The sequence below is a fragment of the Sturnus vulgaris genome, chromosome 17, assembly GCF_052056855.1.
Source record: "Sturnus vulgaris isolate bStuVul1 chromosome 17, bStuVul1.hap1, whole genome shotgun sequence".
Taxonomy (NCBI): domain Eukaryota; kingdom Metazoa; phylum Chordata; class Aves; order Passeriformes; family Sturnidae; genus Sturnus; species Sturnus vulgaris.
Genome location: NC_142259.1, coordinates 649,358 through 673,027, shown reverse-complemented (window position 1 = coordinate 673,027; position 23,670 = coordinate 649,358). Strand labels below are relative to the sequence as shown.

Sequence of the window (23,670 nt, the reverse complement as noted above, 5' to 3'; positions counted from 1 at the left end):
AGAATTTCCCATGCTCAGTTCTCTCGTGAACTGGTAAGATATTTAGGAACAACAGGGAGTCAGCACTGATTATTACTTTTGCATAAATAATTTTTTCTAGAAAAGGTGTTTAAGGTTGATAGTATGTAATTTCTTAGTCTTTACTGGTGTAATTTAAGATCTGTTTGTGACAATCATTTTTTATTGCCATTTTTGGATATCAATATAGTATCACACATTATCATTTATGTTGCATTGAGGTTGCAGGAAGTTAGTAAAACAAAACTCAGTATGAGACTTTACAGGGTAAAGAGTCTCACTCTTTTTACCACAGAGAATGTGGTATTTATCTTTAAAATCTCACATTACTTATACCCTCTCACACATTTCATTAACTCATCCTCTCCCTTGTGTACTGTCAGACACCAGAACATTTTTGCCTATTGAGGTGGGATGGCCAGTGTCTCTTTTATGCTTTGCCTAAAAAGCAGAAAAGGAGGATGGAACTAATGGTATCTATCACTGTTTATTGCGCTTCAGGTTCCTGTTGGTGACAACTTCACATACGGATATTTTTTATCATCTGGGAGTCAAGAGTCGTTTTTTGCTAGTCCTTTGCTTCAGAATCTGCTTACTTCAGCTCCCATAAATCTTTGGGAGAAGCTAATGCTGCTTGTTTTTTTCCTTATTTGAAATATCCATCTCTTTAAAGCTACAGTATGTTTTCCTCTTGGGCTAGCAGGAAATGAAATGACTTAAGTGATGTGAAGTAATCCTGTTGCCACTCTCTACTTTGAAGCACAGGCTGTTTTGCTTGTCATGCATCTGTGCTGGAGTCTTATCAGAGTGAAGGCATCCTGGCCTTGACACAAACATTCCTCAGTTTTATTCCTGCAAGAAGTGCCCTTTGTTATAAATCAAAGCCGTTTTAACTCCTGTTTAGCTGATTTATGCATGTTTTCATCCCCACTTTGTTAATCTCAATTTAGCATCTTCATTACATTATCTACAAGGTATGTTTGCTCATAGCAGTAAAAGATTCAAAAGAAAAGTTCAGAATAGTGGGTCTAGAGAACAGATTATCTCACTTTTAGAATTAGACCTGTTGATTTAGAGAAGTTGTGGCTTCTGACTCTTGATATGCCGCTCTCCTTGCAAAGAATGCAGAAATGATAATCTGTAAGGAGATGTAACAAGAAAGTGATTCCTGTATTGAGCCAGGAGTACAGTAGATAATATATATTGTTTACATGGATCAGATATGAAAAAAAATAAATTTTTAAGACAGGAGAGTAGATGAAGCTTTGAAGTTTCTACTTCAGTCAAGGGTTTCTCGTTAGTATGTCTACTATAGGGCCAAGATAGAAGTTGGACGCCTCTTTTCATTTGTTTCGTGGTTTATATATCTTTCTTGTCCCTCCTTGCAGCTTCTGAAGGTCACGTCACTTGGTTTGCTTCCGTAACCGATTAAATTGTATTCCCACAAATATATTTTTAGCCTGTGTATTGAATTGGCTCCAGTCTTATCTTTCAGTTGGGATCTCTCTTGTTGCCCTCAGAGCAGCTGTGTGGATGTTGGCTTGTACTTGGATAACCTGAGCATGGAGGCTGCGGGGAACTGGGCCTGTGCTTGCTCTGATGGCAGGGGAGACAGGATCACACAGCTCAGTAACCCAACCCACAGCCTGTTTTCAGACCCAGCATGCATTTCACATTTGTTCAAAAATCAATTTGGGCATTTTAAATTCCAGCAGCTGCGTTCTGGCACAGACTGCTTGGATTTTCCAGACTTCTTGGTGAATGGATGTGGTGCTGCTCACAAAGTAATGGCCAAAGGGAGCCAAGCTGCATTCTGTGTTAAACCTCTCTGATCCATTCCTTATATTCCTTGATGCAAACCTCATAATTGTTTCCCTTTCCAACGTGTACTCAACACTGTTATAATTTGTATCTATTCTTTTCTCCCTGGTTGATTACTCAGCAGTTTCTTCCTTTCTGTCTTTTGACTTGTTTTAGTAAACCTGACCACATCTTTACAACTTACTTTAGGGGCGAAAAAGTGTAAACCACTAAAACCAGCTTTGTCAAATCACATTTGACTTTAAAGATGAAACTTGAGCAGTTAAAGTAACTGCAAATTTGCTAAGCAAGTAAGTTGCCAAACTCCCTGTCTCTGCCTGGGCTCACTGTGTAGTTATAGCTAACATTAAAGAGAAAAACCTTTTCTGCAATATGCATGCCTTCAGTTAAAGAGAGGCTTCAGTGTTTGGGGAAGAAGGAGAGGAAGCCTTTCGGTAGTTTCTCACATACAAAGAAGTGCATGTATCTATCCCATACCTGTTGATAAAAGAGACATGTTACATTTTGCATGCAGTTTTTTAAACAAAATTGTGTGTACTTTATTCTTTTTCCTAAAGTATCTATTCATGTTACATAGTGAGGTTCTCAAAACAGTTTTTAAAATTTCTAGGTATGTTCAAATAATTTTTTTCATGATGCAGATTTTTTCTCCATTATTGAAATTGTAAATGCACTTTGAATAGGAACACCTGCAAAGAGCAGCTTAGCCTATTCTTAAAATTAGTTGCTAAACATAAGACTTAAAGGAGCCAACAATGTGCAACTATATAAGTTTTTTTTTAATTATAAAGAGCATGTGCCAACATATTTCCAAAGCTATGTATGTGTAATACAGTCACAGGGTTTCATTCTCATCTTGGTGTCTTCTGTTCTTTTAGATAAATACAAAACAAAATCACCTGCTTCAGTTAGCTAGTTCCTTACCAGATAAATTCCAGTGCTGAATAAAGTCACCCAAGTTAAATTGGTGTGATACTGAAGGTCTCTCAATCTATTGATAGCATTTTTCTTTTGTCTATACTCCGTGATTTTGTGGGTTGAGGACCTCCTCCCCAGCTCTTCGTTTCCTTTGCTTTAACCACAAAGCAATAAAAAGAGTGGGAAGAAAAGCAGCTTTCTCATGATTTCTTGGAAAAATAACTGAGGATCCTCCTTTGCTGCCTTCCTTTGCCCCAGCGTAGCATTTGGGCTGCACTCTCCTCCTTTTCCACACCCTTTTCCACTGTAAACTGTGGTGGAAATTTGTTGTCTTGGATGAAAATACCCCAGCAGCACTGGGTCAGGCCAGAGGGGAAGCTGCTGGGAAAACACTGCAGGTGTGATTCAGAGAACAGGACCCAAAGGATGCGTGGTCCGGTTTCCTGCTGTGAGGCAGATTTATTTTAAGCAGTGTTTGTTCAAACCTGCCTGAGTACTAACAATGGTGCATGCAATTATGAAGCTGAGTATAATTTATCTAATAATTTATATGTTATGGTAGGATGTTATAGAACCAGACTTCCCTTGGAGCAGGTATGCAGCCATGGAGGAAATTCAGACAACCATTTCAATGGTTTATTTTTAATGGCAAGAAGATATTCTTTCTCTATTCCATCTTTTATTATGCCAAAGAATTTGTCTTGTTCATTTCTGAGAAAATCATACTTACCTGATCATGTTTTGAACATCCATTGCATTTCCCCAGTCATTCTGTCACAGCTCTTGAACCTTTCAGCTGATGTTCCTAAATTTCAGATTCTGACAGTTTCTTGGAAGTGAGTTGCAGCATCTGGGAGAAGAATGGCAATAGGAGTTTACTATAATTTAAAACAAAACAAAACCAGAACAACAGAACAAAATACCAACCAAGAAAAAAAAAAAACCTCAAAATCCAGCCTAAACCACATGAAATCCCTAAATATCCGTAAGGATGTGTTTGATTTTTCTACTCCAGAAAAAAAACCTGAACATTCTCAGCTTTGGAATGACAGTTTCAACTTTTGTGAGAGTGCTTGTAGCATTACATTGAATTTATAAAGACGTTTGCTTTTCCCATTTCTAAGTACCATTTCTGTTATAATAAAACTAGATGGAAGCACTTTAATAATGACTGAGGAGTTTTTTTTTATTTTGTGATTAGGCTTACAAGTAGCCTTAGGCTGATTCTGAGTTGAAATCGTCTGCAGCTTTTAATAGAGTAGTTTTTTTACAGACAAACAGAATCTGTTTGGTGTATTTGTTACATAAATAAAGAGGAGTAAAATGTTAAAAATTAAGTGTAAATAGACAGTAGCTGAATATGTGACTGATGGTGCTACTGGCTTTTGCACTCTCTTTTTCTTCTTTCCAAGTCTAGTTCATTAATCACCATGGATTCTCTTTGGCTAATCAATATATTTTAGCTTAGTTTCCTAATAGAATGAGGTGTACATAAATCTGCCTGCTCTCTTCCCATTTTCCTGTGTGTTGCACTACAGACTTCCTAAATTACTGATCCATTCCAGCTAAAAACTGATGGAGATGGAGGTAGAGAAGCTGATTAAATCTCTGTGAGTTGTGAAAAATCCAGATAAAGTATATATGTGCATGGTAGGGAAGGAACTTAAATTAGTGCCCAGCTGAGAGAAAAGCTTCAGTGTGTTTTCCATGATTATTCCTTGCTGGAAGCTTGGCATGAAACAAATTATTCCACGTGTAATCTTTCTCAGTGGGCACTTAAGGGGGGAGTAGAAGAGGCGCTGGAGTCAAGGTATTGAAAAACATGGAAAGACAGGTAGGGGTGTTGAAGTGCAGGGCGGAGATAAATTGTTGCTTCCTGCTTCTTCCTCTGGACTCTGCTTTTCCTGGTTAATTAATGGAGCTTGTCGTAAGTGCGCAGCCTCTAGATTTTAGCAAGAGTAAAATAAAATAAGTTTTATTTTTCAAAAATAATTGGAAACCTTCTAGTAGCTGAAAGAACTAAGCAATGTGTAGTAGTTGCTTTTGGCAGCCTTAAGGAATTTTCCTTGAGCTGTTTGTTGGTGCAGGCTGTGTCTCCCAACATACGTGTTGATACATCTACGTGTGTTAACTCAGCTGTGTTTGCAGGACACTTATTTCAGATGTGGTTAAGCTGCTAGATTTTCTCTGCATATTCTCAATGAAAATGATCAAATGTTAGTAAAATCATTTTATTGAGTGTATTTGCTGGGTCAGAAATGAAAGTTGGCTTTAACACTGCTTCTGAATAAGCGTTGTATGGTGTAAATGCTTGGTGTGGGAGTTCAGTTGAGAGTGATCCCCTCCAGGGACCCCAGATGTATTCTGTGCAGTTTTATTTCTCCAGGTGGGAACTGGCAGCTCTTTCATAAATACAAACTCCTTCAGACTATCTAGTGTGTCTATGTTGGTCTGGATGTAATCTGATTGCTTTCATACAGCATAAAGGATACCCAGGGAGGTTGGTCACAGGAGCAAAATTAAGAATTGTCCTCTAAATTATTTAAATTTAGGCTACTTTTTAAATACTTACATTAAAATCTTTCTCACTCTAACATGATTGAAATTTATAATTATTATTATTATGATGCGATTCACATCTGAAATTTAGTAACAGCACTGAACTCTACAAATTTGAGCAAGTCATTAGTACCTTTTTTTGGCAGTAATTCCTAATTTCAAATTAATTACTAATTTGGTACTAATTTTGGTGCTAATTTGGTTCCCTTCTGCAATAGGGAATACTCACATCAGCAAGCTGCAGGATGCAAGAATTACCCGTTTCACAATTTTCAGCTACTTGTGGGATTACAATTTCCACAGTCACTGTCGCATACATTTGCTTCAAATCGCAGCCTCCAAAAAGAAAGTTGTCATATTGAGATCTGATCTCCTTGTACAAGTTCTGGTTTCCTTGATGTGGCTAAATATGTCTGGGGTTAGATAAACTGTTTGTGGTGTTATCAACTGTAAATTCGTAAATGGCATGTTTTGACTCATGATACAAATAGCAGCAGCCTAAGCTAACGCCTCCTTGTTGGAAGTAATGCATGCAGAAAAGTGTTTGAGAGCTGGCAAGGGATGTTTGCTCTGCGTTGGGATCCCATCTGGTGGCTGCCCAGAGCAGAGCATCCAGGGGGGCTCAGGGCTGATGAGCAGCCCCTTGGCCACAGCAGCTGAGCCACACAGAGAGGTGCACAAATGGTTTGCAGTCGGTTCTGAGCAAGGAAGACTGTGTGGAAGTGGCACAGAGGAGGGAACATGGCATGACAGGGATACAGCGAGTGGTCTGGAAGTTGTATCCAGCAGCAGGCTGTACATTTTGCAGTGATCAGTTCATAAGACATGCTGAGGTGAAATGTGTTTTAAGAATGAATAGATGACAGGGGTATCTGGGTATTTCCAGAGTGATGTCTGTGTTTAATGTAATAGTACACTATTTAAATTCCCTGGAACCTCTATGATGCACATTGTCCACTTTGTCTGCCCCCGCCCAAAACCAAATACTGCAGGGAGGAACCTGTGCTGCCTTGGGCTGGGAGGATCAGACAAGCCTTGATGTGAGGGTTGGGGTGTGCCAAGAAGGACAGTTGTGCAGTAACTGAAAGTTGTCTTGCTCTCTTTGAAAAGTGATGTATTTGCTTAGTTATTTAAGTGCTTTGTACAGTTACAGCCCCTGTCTACGGACTTGATCTAACCAAGTAAAAACAAAAAAGATATCAAGGCAGGTTTCTCTAAATTTGAAATTCCCTTTTTAATTTAATAATTTATTTTCAGTCTTTTTGCTATGCTTGTGGATTGTGATGTTTGTTTATCTTTTAAAACAGTGGTTGACACAGATAAACGTATCCAGGATTTATGACACCAAGACAAGCACATGTTTTAGACATAAGAGGTACAGCAAACTTTGGAATTAGAACATCATTCACTCATTAATCGGCAGAAGTGACAAAATCAAAAGACCTCTTTTGCCTAGAACCTGAATAGTTATAGGTCATGTAATAGAGACTGAGCCCTTTGTAAAGGATTTTCTGTACTTTGGGGAAATGGAAGGGAACTAGACAAAAACCAAATATACTGGGTTTCTTTGCACTATAATGTATCCACATGTCAAAAACCAGATGAATTTTTGAGCTTCTGAGTATTGAAATGTTTGCATTATCTCTTCATGCAGATTCAAGATCCAGCCCATATTATGGCTGGCAGTGGGTCCAGATCAGGACCAGCCAGTGGGTTGTCGATGAAATCCCAGCTTCAGATCACTGGTGAGCCTTCTGAAATTATGTGTCTTTTCTGGTTAGAAATGTGACACTGTTTTTCCACAGTTAAACAGAGTTTACTATGTTGCATTTCAGGAAGTTTTGCATTGTAAAATGCCCAAGAGAAGTCAAGATTGATGTTAGGCCATCACTACTTCATTACAACTATTTTATTCTGGATTTTATCTAAAATGCATTTGGAAATGCTGCATATTTGTGTAAAAGAAAAAAGAAAGGAATAATTCTTTTTGGGTGCTGTTAAGTAAATTGTACAGGCACTCCTCCTGGAAATGTAACAATGCATGATGATACTTCTTGCAGTTACTGAAAATTGGCATGATATCAAATCTTAACACTTTTTCCTGATACTGCTGTTCATTAAAGTTGACTTACAGCTTCTCCCTTGTTACATGTTTTTATGGCCATCATTGAAATGGATAAAAGAAAGCATAAAAAAATTAATTAAAAGTGTTGGTTAGAATATCACTGTAATTGAACACTTCTGGATTGTTTGGAAATGGATTTATATGACAGGCTTTGCTTTTTTGTAGTGCCTCACCAAGAGAGCAGCTGTTGAAACTTAATTACCAAAGTTTCCTCACTTTTGCTCTCTGGAAATTTATCTTAGGCATCAAAGTGAATGGGAAATCTGGGGGGGTGTGCATGTCTCTGTTTAGAAGCATCAAGAGTAAATTTTGCATCCTCAGTGTGAAGACCTGTGGGCATATGCAGTAGTTTCAGAAAAGGGATATTGTGGAGATGAAAAGAATTGTCAAAAATAGATAGAAAGCTTTGGACTAGAAAGAAGGTTGGATCTCACTAACTTACACAAGCTGTAGCTGTCTCCCTGAGGTCAGAAGCTTGTGTTTCCTCAGTAGGTTGTGAGGCTGTAGAGAAATCTTGTCCCTACAGGTTGATATTGGAGAAAAATTGGAAGAGGTTTTCACAGAGGTACCTCCACACAGGGATGGAGAGCAGAGCCAAGGACTGAAGTGGTGATTGACCAAGGCTTTCCCCATTAAAGGCCTGAGATTCACACAAAGACAGTAAAGCTGAATAAATACCTCCGTGTTTAGAATTGAGACTGCTGAGGTATTTGAATTTCAGGTCTGAATTCCTGTAAATGTTCAGCCATGATCTGCAGCAAACTGTTGCTGGTGTTGCCTCCCACCTGCCCTACCCTCAGCACCCCATTCTGCTGCCCTCATTAGTTTTAAATGGAATTTCAGAGTGTCTCGGTAAGAACAAATGAAAGTAGGTACAGGTCTGCTTGTTTCTGCTGGTCCAAAGCGTATCTTTTAGATAGTTAGAGATGCTGAGGTATGAGGTGCTATAGCATAGAAGTACTGGAGACAGGAAGGCAAGGATAGGGAGCTTTGTGAAAATTAATGAGTTAAATTCCATGGAGATGTCTGTAATACACAGGGAAAGAGTTTTCCTTGGGAGCAGTTCAGAGCAGTTTATACTAAGCTACTTCTCTAAATCTCTAAAGGAGTATAGGCTATAAGGGGAATCTGGGAAGATTAGCCAGATGGGCTTGAATTAGTCATTTCTTTTTAAGGATGTAGTGAGGCTATGGTGGGTGACAAACACAGAATAGCAAGCTGTTTTTTGTTAGAACAGTGAATTCAGGGGCCAACTGGAAATAACATCTTCGTCTTCAGTACTGTTTTGTTAGTTCGGTGTTGCCAGTGAATCCAAGAACACCTGGGACTCAGAATCAGGGTAGACACACCTCGTAAATGAGGCAGCATAGCAGTGGTGTTTGGAAAGATGGGAATGCTGCACTCAGTAATACTGGAAAAAACCCCAGTCAACACCCAGCACACCCCCTCCCCACCAAAATCAAAGCTCTAGAGCTGCAAGTCCTGTCCAGATTTGTTGTTGCTAGAACAGGAGGTAGTTACTGGAACCCAGGGTTTGGATTTAGCTTTTCAGTAAGTTTGCTTAGCTACAGAAAACTTTACACTAAATTCATTTTCTCAGTGGTGTTCTGCTCATGAGAAGTTGTGGCAATTTTCCACAGTGCCTTGATAAGAGGCAGATCATGTTTTGAGTTTTTTAACAAGCAGTGTAATAAACTCCAGGAATTCTCTTGGCTGGTGATAGACAGGAGAAGGTTGCAGAGGATATTTTCTGCTTTCAACACCTAAGCACTTCTGTGGATCTTGTACTGGTTATGATTAATAAGAGTGTCTGATGTTGCAAAAGTATTGTTGCATGTTTTAGGCATTTGTGTGAGCTGTGGCATGGTATAAATGAGCTGGAATGCAAGAGGGTCTTTATCCATCTAATGTTTTTTTTTCTTCAGTGTTACTGTCAGGCATCAATGACCTGACACTTGAATATTGAAGCACCCAACTGAAAAATACCATTTGCAATTGAAATCTTCCTGAGTAAATTACTGTTTTTTCTGTTTCTTAACAGTTATTTCAGCAAAACTAAAGGAAAAGAACAAATGGTTTGGACCTAGCCCTTATGTGGAAGTCTCAGTAGATGGACAGTCAAAGAAGACAGAAAAATGCAACAATACAAATAGTCCAAAATGGAAACAACATCTTACAGTGTAGGTTTGGGGTTTTTTTCCATTTAATTTGAGCCAAATTAAGGCACTTGACAGTGGGCTTGAATACTGTGTTTTTATTTTAAGCAAGGAGTAGAATGTTGCATGAGGTGGTAACATTTGTATAATTTTTAGAGTAAATATAGTATAGTCTGAAATAGATATTTACAAACTATTACACTGCTTGTGCTTATATTTTGTATTACTATGTGTGGCATAGTAAAAGAGCTCTAATTCTGTGAGTAGTAAGGACAGTAAAGTAATTTAATATTATAACTGATGGCGTCATGCAGATTTTTATTGTCATATTTAAAGTTACAGTTTTCAGAAGTTCTGTGGCTGAAAAGTGTAGCTGTTCTTTGTGTCCCACTGTGGTGTACCATGCCATGACACAAGGTAGTTGCCTGTCTTGTGCACTTCTAAATTCAAGCACAAATCCAAAATTCCCAATTAACTTATGCAAATTGTTTGTACAAAACTAACATCAGATTCAAGATAAATATACCTATTGATGTTTGCTTGGCTCAGTATTTGTGTTGTGAATAAAGAAGAAACACAAGTTCTATAAAATTTAGTTTTCTCTTAGTGTCACATGGAACTCTGGGATATAGGTCAGTCTGTGCTTGCACATTGGACAGGGACTTTTCACAAGGGCATGCCAGGTGGGATATTAGGAAGAAATTCTTCCCTGGGAGGGTGCTGAGGCCCTGACACAGGTTGCCCACAGAAGCTGTGGCTACTCATCCCCGGGAATGATCAAGGCCAGGCTGGATGGGGCTTGGAGCAACCTGGGATAGAGGAAAGTGGGGTGGAACGAGATGGGCTGTAAGGTCTCTACATTGCAAACCAGTGTTTCTGTGATTTCTTGTACTTAAATTGTAGATTATTCTTCTTGAAGCATCTGGAACATTGCCTGAGGAAAATCTTTATTGTATCTGTACTTAAATTGTAATTTAGATTATTGTGAAGTTTTGGTTACTACTATTTACTACCTTACTTTTCACTGAGATATGCTAAGAAAAATAAAATCATGCACTTTAAATGTGTGAAAGTGTAGAAGAGCAGAATTTTCTTTTACCTTCTAAAATGTGCCTTTTTCTCTTTTGCTTTTCATGGGAATGTTTGTGGTGTGTGTTGCACAAATCTACACAATAATATGTGGGCAATTTTTGCTCTTGTTGAGTAAAAGCTGAGCACAGACACTCTGTACATCAACTTCATTGAAACTTGCACTAAAACTACATGGAGCTTAGTGAAGTGAATTAGTTTTTATGAAATATTTTGGCACAGCTGTCTGTATTCAGATTCAGGATAAAAAGGACAAGTGTAGTGGCTTCTACAAATGAGGGTGGAATCTCTTGGGGTTCCTCTCCTTGGAGTTCATTAGATGGATCTTCTGAACGGATTGGCTTATTCTGAAAGTCTGAACTTACCAACCATATACAGGTGAAATTATCCACTGAGAAAATAAGCAGTCATTTGTACTCATTTCTCAAAATGAAAATAATTTAAAACTATATAAATATTAGAGTGTTCCTTGTAGAAAAAAAAAATCAGTATTAAAAATTACTTTGAAGTTGCTGTCACAGAACTTACTGTGTGTTACTACAGAGTTGCTGGCAGCTTTTCTATATTTCCCTTAAAAGAGTAATATGAAAAAAATGTATTCGGCCTATGAACAGCCTTGCAACAGTCTTGATTGACATGACATATTCAGGTGACATGAGAATGTGGTAATTGGAAATGGTTTGATGTTACCACCATTATTTCTTGTTTTTAAATAATTTCTAGTGACAGTGGAAGTAGATGTCTCAGTTTGCCCTCTTCCCCAACAAATGCCCTTACAGTACTCAACTTTCTCTTTTCAGAATTGTCACTCCTGTAAGTAAATTAAACTTTCGAGTCTGGAGCCATCAAACATTAAAGTCTGATGTCCTTCTGGGAAGTGCTGCTCTGGATATTCATGAAACGTTAAAATCCAACAGTATGAAATGTAAGTCCGAGATGAAGGGTACCTCAAAATGCCACAGAGTTCCTCAGGAATTGTGTGTTATGAACATGAATGCTGTGTGCACCTCTGGAAATGGCCTCTTAAGGCTTCCTTTTGGTGCTCCTGCTTGCTTGTATGAGCTTCCTTCTGCTTTTTCAGAGTAATCTTTTTTGGTTATCCATAGGCTGCTATGATGTCCCTGAACACAAGATGCCTTTTACTTTGCTAGTGTGTGGAAGACTGAGTGAAAGGCTGATTAAACAGAAGAGTTTCCTTTTACGTACCTTAAAAATTAAAACTATGGTTGGAATTGGTGCTAGATAGGAAATGTGTAAAGTTATTTTTGTTATAAATAGTGCTGCAGGGGTATAATGTATTATTTCAATTATCTTAGAGCTAGTTAGGCTTTGGGCAGTATGTGCATCCTGGGAAGCTTGAAGGAGAAATGCAGAATTTTACAGACCCATTACAGCACTCATGGGGCTGCAGTACAGAGCTCTGTGCTGTACTGCTTTTGTTTTGTCCTTTAAAGAAGTGTTGGTTTCCCAACTGTCATACATGGGTGTTGCAGATGGAGAGTGTTGACAGCAGTGAAAGCTGCTCTCCTGGCAGTGTCTATCCTGCTGAATCTGGGTGAAAATCCCTGCAGGTCAGTGCATTTGCTGTCTGAAACCAGGCACCTGTTGGAGCTCACTGGTATTTATATCAAACCGTTTCAGCAAGAATGTTTATTTACTGTTCTGTTTCAATGAAAACCCTAAATGTACCATTGGTCTGGGAATATGATGGAAAACGTTCACATTCTGAATGTGAATCTGGATGTCATTATGTAAATGTGAAGCTTTTTTAGTCAGAAAACAGAAATTATATCTCCTTTTAATCAAGAATAAAGTGAATTATACTTCCTAACTCTCTTTTGGGGGCAGGTGCATTAATTGTAGTAATGTGAGACTCAATCTTTGATGTAATGATACTCCTTTCCAGGCAGCAACAAGATTACGCTCCAGTTTTTTCCCTTTTTGTAGAAACAATGACTTTCTAATGATATATGAAAACGCTCAGTTTTACCACACAAAAAAATAATGGAGAGGCAGAGCTGTAGTTCTGGGGAGTGTTTGGGGGTTTTTTCCCCCCTTGATCACTGAGGTATGCAATTGGCTTCTTGAATAAAAGGCTTTTTTTTCTCATGCAGTAAGATAAGCTCCCTTTGTTCTGTGTTCTTCTCCAGTGGAGCAGGTAGTGGTGACATTGCACCTCGTCAGTGACAGAGAACCAGCAGAAGTGGTGGGAGATCTGTCGGTCTGTCTTGATGGGATGCAGGTCGACCCTGAGCTCCTGACTAATGGGGAAGCCTCAAGTACAAGAAGTGAGTCACTTGCAATCCAAATCTATATTTATCTGCTATGCAAAGTGATTTTTGGGGAAGCTTTAATGTAGTCTTTAAATAAGCCCATTAACAGCAGTTTCTGTAACTTTCTGTTTATAGAGATCAGAAATCTCATACATTTTTATTTGAGGTGGAGTCCTAGTTCACAGGGCAGACCTTCAGCGTTATTGCAACAAAATCACAATCAGCATCTTTATTTTCTGGACTTCGCAAACTTTTATCTAGAGATTCCAAATGTTAATGAAAGCCCTTAGCATCCCTGAATTTTAATAAAATCATAAACAAAAAGTATAAAGTTGGTTTGATCTCATCATCATCCTAGTAATGAGAATTCTGCTTACTAGGAGACATGGGTTTATATTAATTTTTTCTTAAAATAGCTTATTTAAATAAATGTATTAATAGATTTAGTTCCCTGTGGAGAGCTGTAGAGAGGGATCCACTTTCTATTTAGTTGGTGTGCACCTTTTTTTTTAAACTGAGAACTTGAATACATGTAAAATATCTAATTAGAATAAAATAAAAAGGTAATTTTAATTCCCTTGGAGTAGGATAGTGGAGCATATCTAAAATACTGTACATTGAGAAGTAGAGCTAGGTAAGACTTACTTTCCTAGAAAGGAGCAAGAGAGACTGTCTGCGGTAGTGACCAGCTGGACACTTAATTGGCAAGTTCTAGGTTTCCTAGAGGACATTGCTTTGGAATTTCATCTAAGTATCATAGAAAAATTGAATTAATACACAAATTCTGTAGCCATTATTACTTAAACTTCTAGTCCATTTTCTTTGCATTTTGTTAAAGAGATCAATTGCACAGACTGATTGTGTGGAGTTTTGTTCGTAAATAAAAGCCAGATACTGGGATTTTGTGGCGCTTACAGAGCAGGGCTGAGGTGTAGGGATAGAAATATCTAGTGAAAGGACCAAATTTTCCTTTTATGCAGTACTTGATTTGCATCTGTGCTTTCTTGGATTTCCCGAAGTTCACCTACTGAGAAAAAGGTGGGAAAAGTCATGCAGGAATTGAGTACTCTTTACAGGGTTGGGCTTGACACAGCAAGCCCCAAGTTCAGCAGAAGGTTCCCAGATAATCAGGGGACTGGAGTACATAAGGAAGGAGTTAAATATTTAAAGTTTAGTCTGCACATTGTACAGCCTAAAGGCACTTCAGGCAAATACATTGTTTATGGAGTTGCTTTTAGGTTAAGATTTCTCTTGCTGGGATTTAATTCCTTCCATGCACAGTCCACTAACAGCACATTATCCTAAGCCTTTCTGTGACTACATCCTTGTCTTTGGCCTAGATCTGTCCACAGTTCCCATCAGAACTGAAAACTGATTTCTTTATTAATGGCATTTGTTTAACTCTATGGAAATAAAGTATTGGTGCTGTCTACATGAATGAGCAGTTCTGTGCTGCATATTCAAGGCTGGCACAAAAGGCAAATATTTCCAAGCTGGCTGAATAAGCAGTTGCAAAACATTTGCAAATCTAGGCTGACCTACTCCAATGCTTTTGGAGTGCAGCCATATTTAGTACCTGCTTCAGTGCCTTTATATTAAATAATTTACTGAGAAAGGGAAAGGTCTGGGCTAGAGAGCCCCAGAAAACAAAGCCCCCCAGCCAACCAGAGAGGAGATTTTAGTGAAGTTTTTGCCCTTTCTGCTCTGCCCGCCATCACTGAAAAGGGAGAGAGTATGAAAATCCAGCTCCACTTAAAAGAATGAACACTGCTTTATTATTGCTAGAAATACAGTGTTATTAAACTGTTCATGTGTGTGTTTGGGAATATTCATGCAGTCAAATGATGTCCTGTTACATCTTCCATAAGGTGGAAGTATTACAGTGGCAGTGGTTAAAAAAATTGTATTCACAGTCAAATAGAGACATGCAAAATACCTACAGCTTTGAAGCACAGTAGATAAACAGTACATTATGTCTCACCTCCATACTTAAAAGAATTGTAAGCATTAAGGGCTGCTGCTTTCCCTGGAAATGATTTGGTGTTGCTTATGCTTCTGTTGTCTTCTTCCTGATATTTAAGGTCCTACACAGAGTGAAAGCTCCAGAGTAAGGAGTGATACACGGTAAGACTTTTTTTCCTCTCTGTTTTTTTATTCTGCCTTTTAGTATTCACAGTTTTGAAAGAGGAATTGTGTATTTTGTCCAGAAGACAATGAAAATTTTATGAATATGCCCTGCAGCAGTATCTTTAAGATATGAGCATGCTCTAAACAAAAATATTGAACTTCTGCTCAGCTCCATTGTCTGGCCCCGGTTTTGCTTCCATACCTGACTGATCTTTTTGGTTTTTCCCTTTGTGTTCCTCATCCTTCTCCCAGTGATTATCCAAAGTAAAATACATATTTAAAAAAACCCAAACAAATGGCACTGGTTGTTTTTACATGGGTTTATAGCATGGAGATATCAGAATTATATTTAGCTTTGTTGAGAAGATTCCAAAAGCTGTCTGGCACTTACAGTGTGTTAAGGCTGATACCAGATTATGAACCTTGCTGCCTGGTGGGATAATAGTGTGCCCAGCACCGTGTTACTTTAATTAGTTCCCAGTACTAAAAGTATTTTAAGGATCTGTACCAGGCACAGCACTCTAGATGACATCCGGAGTAGCCAAGCTAAATTTCACTTTTTTTTAATAGCATATATTCTTGGCTATGTTGTCTGAATTCTTCCCATGAAAGTTTTTGTTCTGTTTCCTTTTTCTGTTTGAAAGAGTGTTTAGATGCCTGAATACCTGAGTGTATATTAGAATAATAACAACAATAATAATAGTTATTCAGTTTTGGTATCAACCACGTGGCTTCTGGTGGTCCTTGTGAGGATCATGTAAATGATCAGGAAAGTGACTTTCTACAAGGGTATGATATGAAAGAACAAGGGAGAATGGCTGAAAAACTGGGGCTAAACCTCCTATGGACTTGAAGTCACTAATGATTTGGACCCACTTTCATTTGCTTGAGGTTGGTGTAGTATGAATTATATGCACCACACCTGGTATAGAGCTAAAGTGTGTTTGACCATGATATTGAGGTTGAATGAACATGATTTTACTTGGTCCTTTATGACTTGTGATTTACTTAGCCTTACCTACTGGGTTTTATTTTGTGTATATTTAAAGGAATGTAATTTTAGAGGAACTGGGTTGAAACTGTAACCTCTTTCTTTATTTCTGATGGCTTATGTGCTTGGCCTGTAAATCCACTAGAATTTTAGTTGACAATCTTTTTGTATTGCCCAACATATTCTGAAAATAAATTGTTTCAGAATAAATATGTAGATACCTCTGACTCTGCTTAAGGAGCTACAAATATATCAGAATAATACTCTGCTAGGTGTAAGTGAACAGCACAGCATGGGTCAGTACTACTGTGTAGTTTCTTAATTCTTGTAAGGTTGAGCAGTTTATATTCATAGCTGTTGGTCAAAACTTTAATGCTTAGTTCTAAATTCTCCAGCATGTTCCAGAATTGAGTTTAGAGTCAAAAATATGTATGCATAAGTAGGATTTCTAAAAATTTGTAGCGTTTGTGTGCTCTGAGCAAATGCTGGCCCTGTGGAGTAAAGGCACACAGACGGTTCTCAGGTGTTAGCTTTTCATTTCATTAGGGACTCATGGGTAGAAATAGCTGAGCAGCAAAATCCAGAGCCTGGACTGAAGGGCAAGTGTATCAAATTGGGAAATGAAAGAGGAGATTTTGGTAACAGATGTTATATGCATCCATTTCATCACCTTTCCATCAACTGAGGTTTCAAGTACCTTAGGAGATAAACTGAGTGTGTTTATACAGATGTATAGATACTTGGAATTACTGTGACTGTTACAAATCTCACTTAGTTGTAACTATTGCATTCTAGTGACTTTCATGTGTCTTTTCAACCCTCCATGAAAGTGTCCCAGGCCAGGCTGGATGAGGCTTGGAGCAACCTGGTCTTGTGGAAGAGGGCTGGAATGAGATGAGCTTTAAGGCCTGTCCCAACCCAAACTCTTCCATGATTGTGATTTGCAAAGTTTCATGTCACCTGTGCACTACTAGAACAGTTCTCTTTGTCTTTTCCTGCAAAAGAACTAACTCAAATGGCCTTGAAAACTGTGAGGATGCTGCTTCCAGTGAAAACAAGACTGTTAATGGCAGTGACTCTCCGTTACTCACAAATGGAAACTGCAAACCTGTCAGACCTCCCAGGCCTGCCAGGCCCCCGCCCCCCACTCCCCGCAGACCCCCGTCGGTCACTGGTAGGTCCATTGGGCTGGCTACTCCTTGAGTGAACGCAACTCTTTCTGCTCCTGATGCTTAACTGCACTTTTGCTGGTAATTTCTTTGACAGGTCATATCTAAAGTAGTATTTTTTAGCTTGCATTCAGTACATGTTGTTTAGTCATTGTTCCTGTTCACTGGAAACTTCTTGTTTCCACATCTGCTTGGGGGTGGTGACAGTCAGTGATGGTGCTACAGAGAGTGGAGCTGGGACCAGCAGAACACAAGTCAGTGCTGCTGCTGCACTAAGGCACCCACTGAAGATGGCATGAAATCCACTGAAGGACTTACAGAACTGCCTCAAGTTGATAATACTGGGTTCTGAGATAAAAGTTACTGGTTTCTACAATTGCAGTTAGATTCTGTGAAGTTGCAGCGCTTAAAACATTCATTACTCTTCTCTGCTGCAATGGATAGATTTTTTTGTTTTAATCTAGTTACTTTAAAACTACCTGAAGGCCATAATTCTGAAAAGTTATTTGATGTTTTTGGTATAATTCCTTTACACCCATAGAATGCACTGTTTCAGTAGTCTCATCATTACAATTGATAAATGGTCTGGATGGATCCTGCAATACAGTAATTACTTTAAAAGATTAATCCAGTGCAGTTAGTTAATTAGACTAGACCTGTGTTCAACTTCTAACCCCACCTGCTAAATGGCATTAAGATGAAACTGAAAATATTCTAAAAATGTCTGTGTTTCCCTCCCATTGTGCTTGTTACTTTCCATGCAATGGAAAATCTCCTCTTGAAAATTTTATGATTATCATCACTTAAATTATTATTCCAAATAATAAATGGAAAATTATTAATTCATTAGTACAGGGAAGTAGTTTTTTATCATCATTTAATGTTTACAGAAGGCAGACAAAGTGCTGTTGATGGCAGTTCTTGTATTAAACCATTTTTACACTGAGACAGAATTGCTGTTTAGTTTTTGTTTGAGCTGCAAAACGTGGCTGTGGAAACAGCAGTTCTGGCAGGTTTGCTTTTATAATATGTAACTTCTACAATAGATTGGTGATAAATGTCAGTTAAAGGCTTTTTCTCTTCTCTCTCTGACATCATAGCAAATGCAAATGGTCCTTCATCCGCATCCACAGAAAGTGATGGGGCCAGTGCAGGTTCACTGGCAGGTACAGCCTCAAATACACCTTCAGAGCAGAGCCCTGAGGGGGCAACAGCGGGGACCACAGCTCCTGCCACTCCTGCACTCACCACTCCTCCTGTGTCGAGACAAGTCCAGCCAGTAAATCCTTCACCTCAGGCCCTTACTACAGTCAGCCAAGGTCCTCTTCCACCTGGGTATGGGTTTAATGACTTCTCTCTCCCCATGTGTGCTGACTTTTCTGGTTTTACTTTATTGTACTTATAGCAGATGTAAGAAACCATTGATAACATCTGCCTTTTGCCCCAAAGCTCTCAACTTAAAAAAAAAAAACAATAGCTAAAACGTTTCTGTACTTTCTGAGTGAGGGAAATCAAAAACTTCCCAATGTAAATGGTGTAATTGGTGAATTACCTGCCTTTGTTTGCCGGTAGTTGAACCAACAGGTAGAAAAGGTCTGAATTATCTCACCGGATAACAGAAATAAAATAGTGGTCTTAAAAACGTCAGTTGTTGCTTTATCATTTTGATTTCAACAGAAATGGCAGATAGCTTTTTTTTCCCCTGTGATGTTACATCTGATGCAAATACAGGGGTAAGTCATTGTCCCAAGTGCTGTATGTGCAGAAAATGGGACCAATGCCCCTATGGTGATCTCTGCATACTTGATCACTGAAAAATGTACATATATTGGATTAATGCTACTACAAAAGGGGATTATGATCTATAGTTGGTTCTGTTCAACAGGTTATTGATACACTTGATATTGAATACAAAATTTTGCTAAAATTGTACACCTGGACATGAATTTGAGCTTCTATTTCCCAGAAAAATGATCATGTACAATGTGGGGTTTTTTTAATTTTAGTTGACATAGAGTCACTGTTAATATGAATGCTACCACTGTATGCTGCACACTGGGGTTAGTTTTAAGCATTTCTTTCAGAAATAAGCATTTTATGAAAACAAGTGTTTCTCATCTTTATGCTGTTAGATGAATGGTTGGAGTACTTTGAAGTTTAAAGTTTAAAAGTTTTAAGTTTTTGATCTTTTTTTCAGTTGGGAACAAAGAGTAGACCAGCATGGTAGAGTGTACTATGTGGATCATGTTGAAAAAAGAACAACATGGGATCGGCCAGAGCCTCTTCCTCCAAGGTGAGCCAGGATCAGCCATATGATCATTTCAGATGTCTGGGATTTTCAGGAATTAATTGCCTGGCAGTTTGCTAAAACTGGAACAGATATTTGGAAATAGAAATGTGAACCCAGTTGCTCCAGGTTGTCTCCAAGGAGTGCATACGGAAAAGAGTTGAATGTCAAAAATAATCAAATCTGAATTTCCTGTCAAAGATTAAACAAAGTGCATCTTTCCTGACTGAGAAGCATATTTTGGTTGAGGACGGTAGACACCCCGAACAGTAAAAGAGAACCGAAACCACTGAAAAGTGTTTTGGGACTGAGGTAACTATCAGCTTCAGCAGGAATGCTCTTGGTTACCTCTTATCCCGAGGTTACTGTTTGCAGGCCTTTGATCTTGTCTCAGGGCTCCCAGCTGCCAATTTATTATATTCATAGAAACCAGCTTTCATTATTAAACTTCACCAGCTCTTGGCATCAGAACAGCCAGTTATGTTAGTTCACAGTTGCTGTTTCTTATTTTTTAACAATATAAGAAAAATATGAGAGTTGTTCTGTTACACTTTTTAATCCTCAAATGGTTCATGTGCTATAAAGAATTACAAAGTGAAAATGTGGGAGAGTAAAGAGAACTTGGTATTAAAGAACAAAGACTGGCAGTCTCATAAATGGAGCCTATCTGTCATGTTTCATGGTATTTTGAACTCTTTGAGCAGAGGAACTTTTATATATATTGCTTAAGCTTACTTAGAATAGGAATGTTGTCTTTCAAGTGTTATAAGTAGTACTGATCTTATATGAACTGAAAATTAGGAAAAAAAAAAAACCAAACACAAAACATCAAAACAAAACCCCAAATCCCATGCCCAAACCTTCCTTTAGTGCCAGATCAGTGTGGGGAAGTCTTGTATTGGATAGCTTAAAATGTCAGGGGGTTTGCTTTATTTTAGGAGAAACCAGCAGGCTTGTGTTATGGGGCTGGATGGGATAACTGCAGTGATGCCAGCACAGTATGGACAGTGGTGTACACAGCTCTTGAAAACTATTTTAAAAAAACCTAGAAGTACAGTAAATTGTATGGGTCTGACTTTGTATAGTATGCAACAAATAAAAGTGATTTTTGTAGAACAATTCTAGCTCTTGCATAATTTTAACAGAGGAGAAAAAACTGCTGATAAGCCCATGCTTTGTTACCTTCCACGACATTGGCCTCCAAGTGCCTCTGAGCCCTTAAATTGCCAGCTATTGACAGCTATGGCTTGTCTTTTTTCCCAAAGCTGGGAGCGCCGGGTTGACAACATGGGGCGGATTTATTATGTTGACCACTTCACCAGAACAACGACGTGGCAGAGACCAACACTGGAGTCTGTCCGGAATTACGAGCAGTGGCAGCTCCAGCGCAGCCAGCTCCAGGGAGCCATGCAGCAGTTCAACCAGAGGTTTATATATGGGGTAAGAATACGTGGATCAGTGAGGGTTTAGGGTGGTTTTGGGGTTTTGGGCATGCCTGTGACCTTTCCGCATAAAGACAGCAGACTGTTATGGTTTATGATTATATAGCTCTGTGTGTAGCATGGCAGAGAGGGCTCATTGTAATTTAGTTCATCTCCTTGCAGTCAGCACATGGAGTTTAGTTGTCACCTCAGTATAGGGCTTCTTGGATAAAATTTATGTACAATATTGATAAAGCCTTTGGTTCAAAACAAACTGCAGCTTAGTAATAAGCTGATTTATTTGTATTTCATCTTGTGTTACCCTGGCCAAACACCTGGAAGGTGCAAGCTCACAGGCCATGCATTTCTGCTCTGGGTAAAATGAATTATGCACAATGAAAGTTAGGAGAGCAGGGAAATGGAAAATAATCTTTCCAGCATTTTTAATCCATTGTTTGCCTCTGATGAATAGCAGACATTAGATCACTCCAACTGTGCTTATCAAGAATGGTGTAGGTTCTGATTTGCTGTATGTGTGAGAATAAAATGGAGCCTGTAAGTGATGGTAGGAAGAACTGTACTGAGTGCAGGAATGAAGTTTCTGATTGTTTTGGGTGCTACTGTACTGATTTCCTCTTGCGTAGGCAGGGGTACTAAGCAAAGAATAATTATTTATTGGCAGTGTAGTTAATTAAGCATGCCAAGGTCAGTAAAATAGGCCTTCTCTGTGGAGAAAAAGAAATAGTTGGCATCTTTGCTTATGTGCAACATTAGCAAAAATGCGTTTACTTCAATAATTCAGGATGGCTATGGCAGAACATCTGGAAAGCAAATGACTAGTCATTAATGCTTCATTTGTTCGTGTGACTTGCAGAACCAGGATTTTTCATCCACACAGAACAAAGAGTTTGATCCTCTTGGCCCTCTGCCACATGGATGGGGTAAGACTAACTTGAATGTGTTTTGTAGTGCAATGTAATTAAACATTAAAGCATACTTCTGCCAAATTATTTGTCAGCTGTTCTAAGCTAGTTTTTAAAAATTATAGTCTGGATTAAAAATATTTTCAAGTTAGATCTAATCAAATGTGTTATGAAAACAGAATCCTGACTAGGCTCTGCCATTTCAAAGTGATTTAGAAACTATAAAGTGTTCTGGTTTACTCCACTGGTAACAAATGTAATAGCTGCTTTAATGCTGTCATCCTTTTCAGACTTTTCCATTCCTCCCCACCATCCTGTTCCTGCTAAATCAAGCTCCAAATCCTCTCTGAATAAAACTGCCAAATTCTCTCTCCAAGGCAACTCTTGAAGAGTTGGTCTGAAAATGTTTTTTATAGTGACAACTAACTGCTTCTTGATTTGGCCCTCTCCCTGGAATAAATTTGTTCTTGTACTTTACAGGGCTGAGAGTTTGCAATTAATACAAATTTTGGCAGGATAATAAAAAAAATAGAAGTGTAAAACGGCTTTCTGGTGCGACTATCAAGCAGATATAAAAATTCATGTTTTATGATACATAGGCGAAGCTCTTAGAATTCTCTTGTGGAATTTGGAGCAAGTAATTACTTGCCAGAGTTGGACCTGAGGTTTTGGGTTCATCTGCTTTTCAAACAGAACTATTTGGATTTTTAGTCCTGGTATTGGTGCAACTTCATGCCATAAAACTGTCATACCCCACACTTAGGCTTAGATACATGACATAGATAGCATTTCACAGAAAGGTCTTTAGGCTGGCATTGTCCAGGAAATGGCAAACTTGAGTCTCCACATCGTGTGCACTTCTGCTGTTAGGCTCATAGGTAAATGCCTACTTCCAGACTTTACTTGGAAGCTGGAGCTTTTGACCTGTAGTAGTCAGATTTTGATCCATTTCTGTCATTTGTTTCTCTTGAAACACTAAATAAAAACGGTATGAAGAGCTGCAGAATGGTACAGAGAAGCAAGCTGGGCCATTTCTAATAGGCAGTGTTAGGTCAGTGTATGCCCATGGCTCATCTGAGGGAAAACTGCATTGACCATTTTTTATTCTCTGCTATAATTTGAACTTTAAGCCCCCTTGTACCTTCTTGATAATTCTGTGTACATCTGTTCCCTCTTTTGTGTTTGCTTTCTGTATTGCTTGTCAGGCACATCACAATATTGGACACAATTTGAGCTGAAATTTCCTATGGACAAAACAGCTCACAGTTTTCCCTTTTTCCAATTAATTTTTCCTACAATTGAAAAATAAATTGCATAGTAAGGAATAATGTCAATGAAAGTGAAAATATGTTGTGTCAGAGGAGGCACAGAGAAACCTGAGAGCAGGAGAGGCTGTGGCAGGGTCTGGTGACTGATATTATTTATTTGATACAGTCTTAGCAATATTTTAAAGGGGGAATTGAATTTTTTCTCCTTTTATATCTTTTTAGAAAAGAGAACTGACAGCAATGGCAGAGTGTATTTTGTCAATCACAACACACGAATCACTCAGTGGGAAGACCCCAGGAGTCAGGGGTAAGAAATCAGTTGCAGCTGCATGTATGATGAAAATGTAAATGAAATTAAAATGTAGTCAGGTCGTAAGAGTGAGCCAGGAATTGCTACCCACAGGTGAGGCATGGATTGTGCTATGCAAGCATCAGAGAGCTTGATTAAATACTGGCCAAAATGGAAACTGTCACAATATTATTTTGTCATCCTACAATTCCCAGGAAAACCTTGGTCAACAGTAA

The 23,670-nt window shown here is 38.6% G+C and overlaps 1 protein-coding gene across 1 annotated transcript in view; it reads left to right on the top strand.

Moving 5' to 3' along the window:
* The window catches only part of ITCH (itchy E3 ubiquitin protein ligase), a 53,936-nt gene that overhangs the window by 17,980 nt on the left and 12,286 nt on the right, over positions 1-23,670 (top strand). Inside the window, exons 2-12 of the mRNA XM_014886254.2 lie at positions 6,971-7,061; positions 9,483-9,621; positions 11,487-11,611; positions 12,837-12,974; positions 15,041-15,083; positions 17,082-17,251; positions 18,347-18,581; positions 19,444-19,539; positions 20,799-20,973; positions 21,829-21,895; positions 23,368-23,452. Of these exons, the coding sequence (XP_014741740.1) occupies positions 6,992-7,061; positions 9,483-9,621; positions 11,487-11,611; positions 12,837-12,974; positions 15,041-15,083; positions 17,082-17,251; positions 18,347-18,581; positions 19,444-19,539; positions 20,799-20,973; positions 21,829-21,895; positions 23,368-23,452 (1,343 nt within the window). The 5' untranslated portion in view covers positions 6,971-6,991. The remainder of the gene's footprint in view (positions 1-6,970; positions 7,062-9,482; positions 9,622-11,486; positions 11,612-12,836; positions 12,975-15,040; positions 15,084-17,081; positions 17,252-18,346; positions 18,582-19,443; positions 19,540-20,798; positions 20,974-21,828; positions 21,896-23,367; positions 23,453-23,670) is intronic.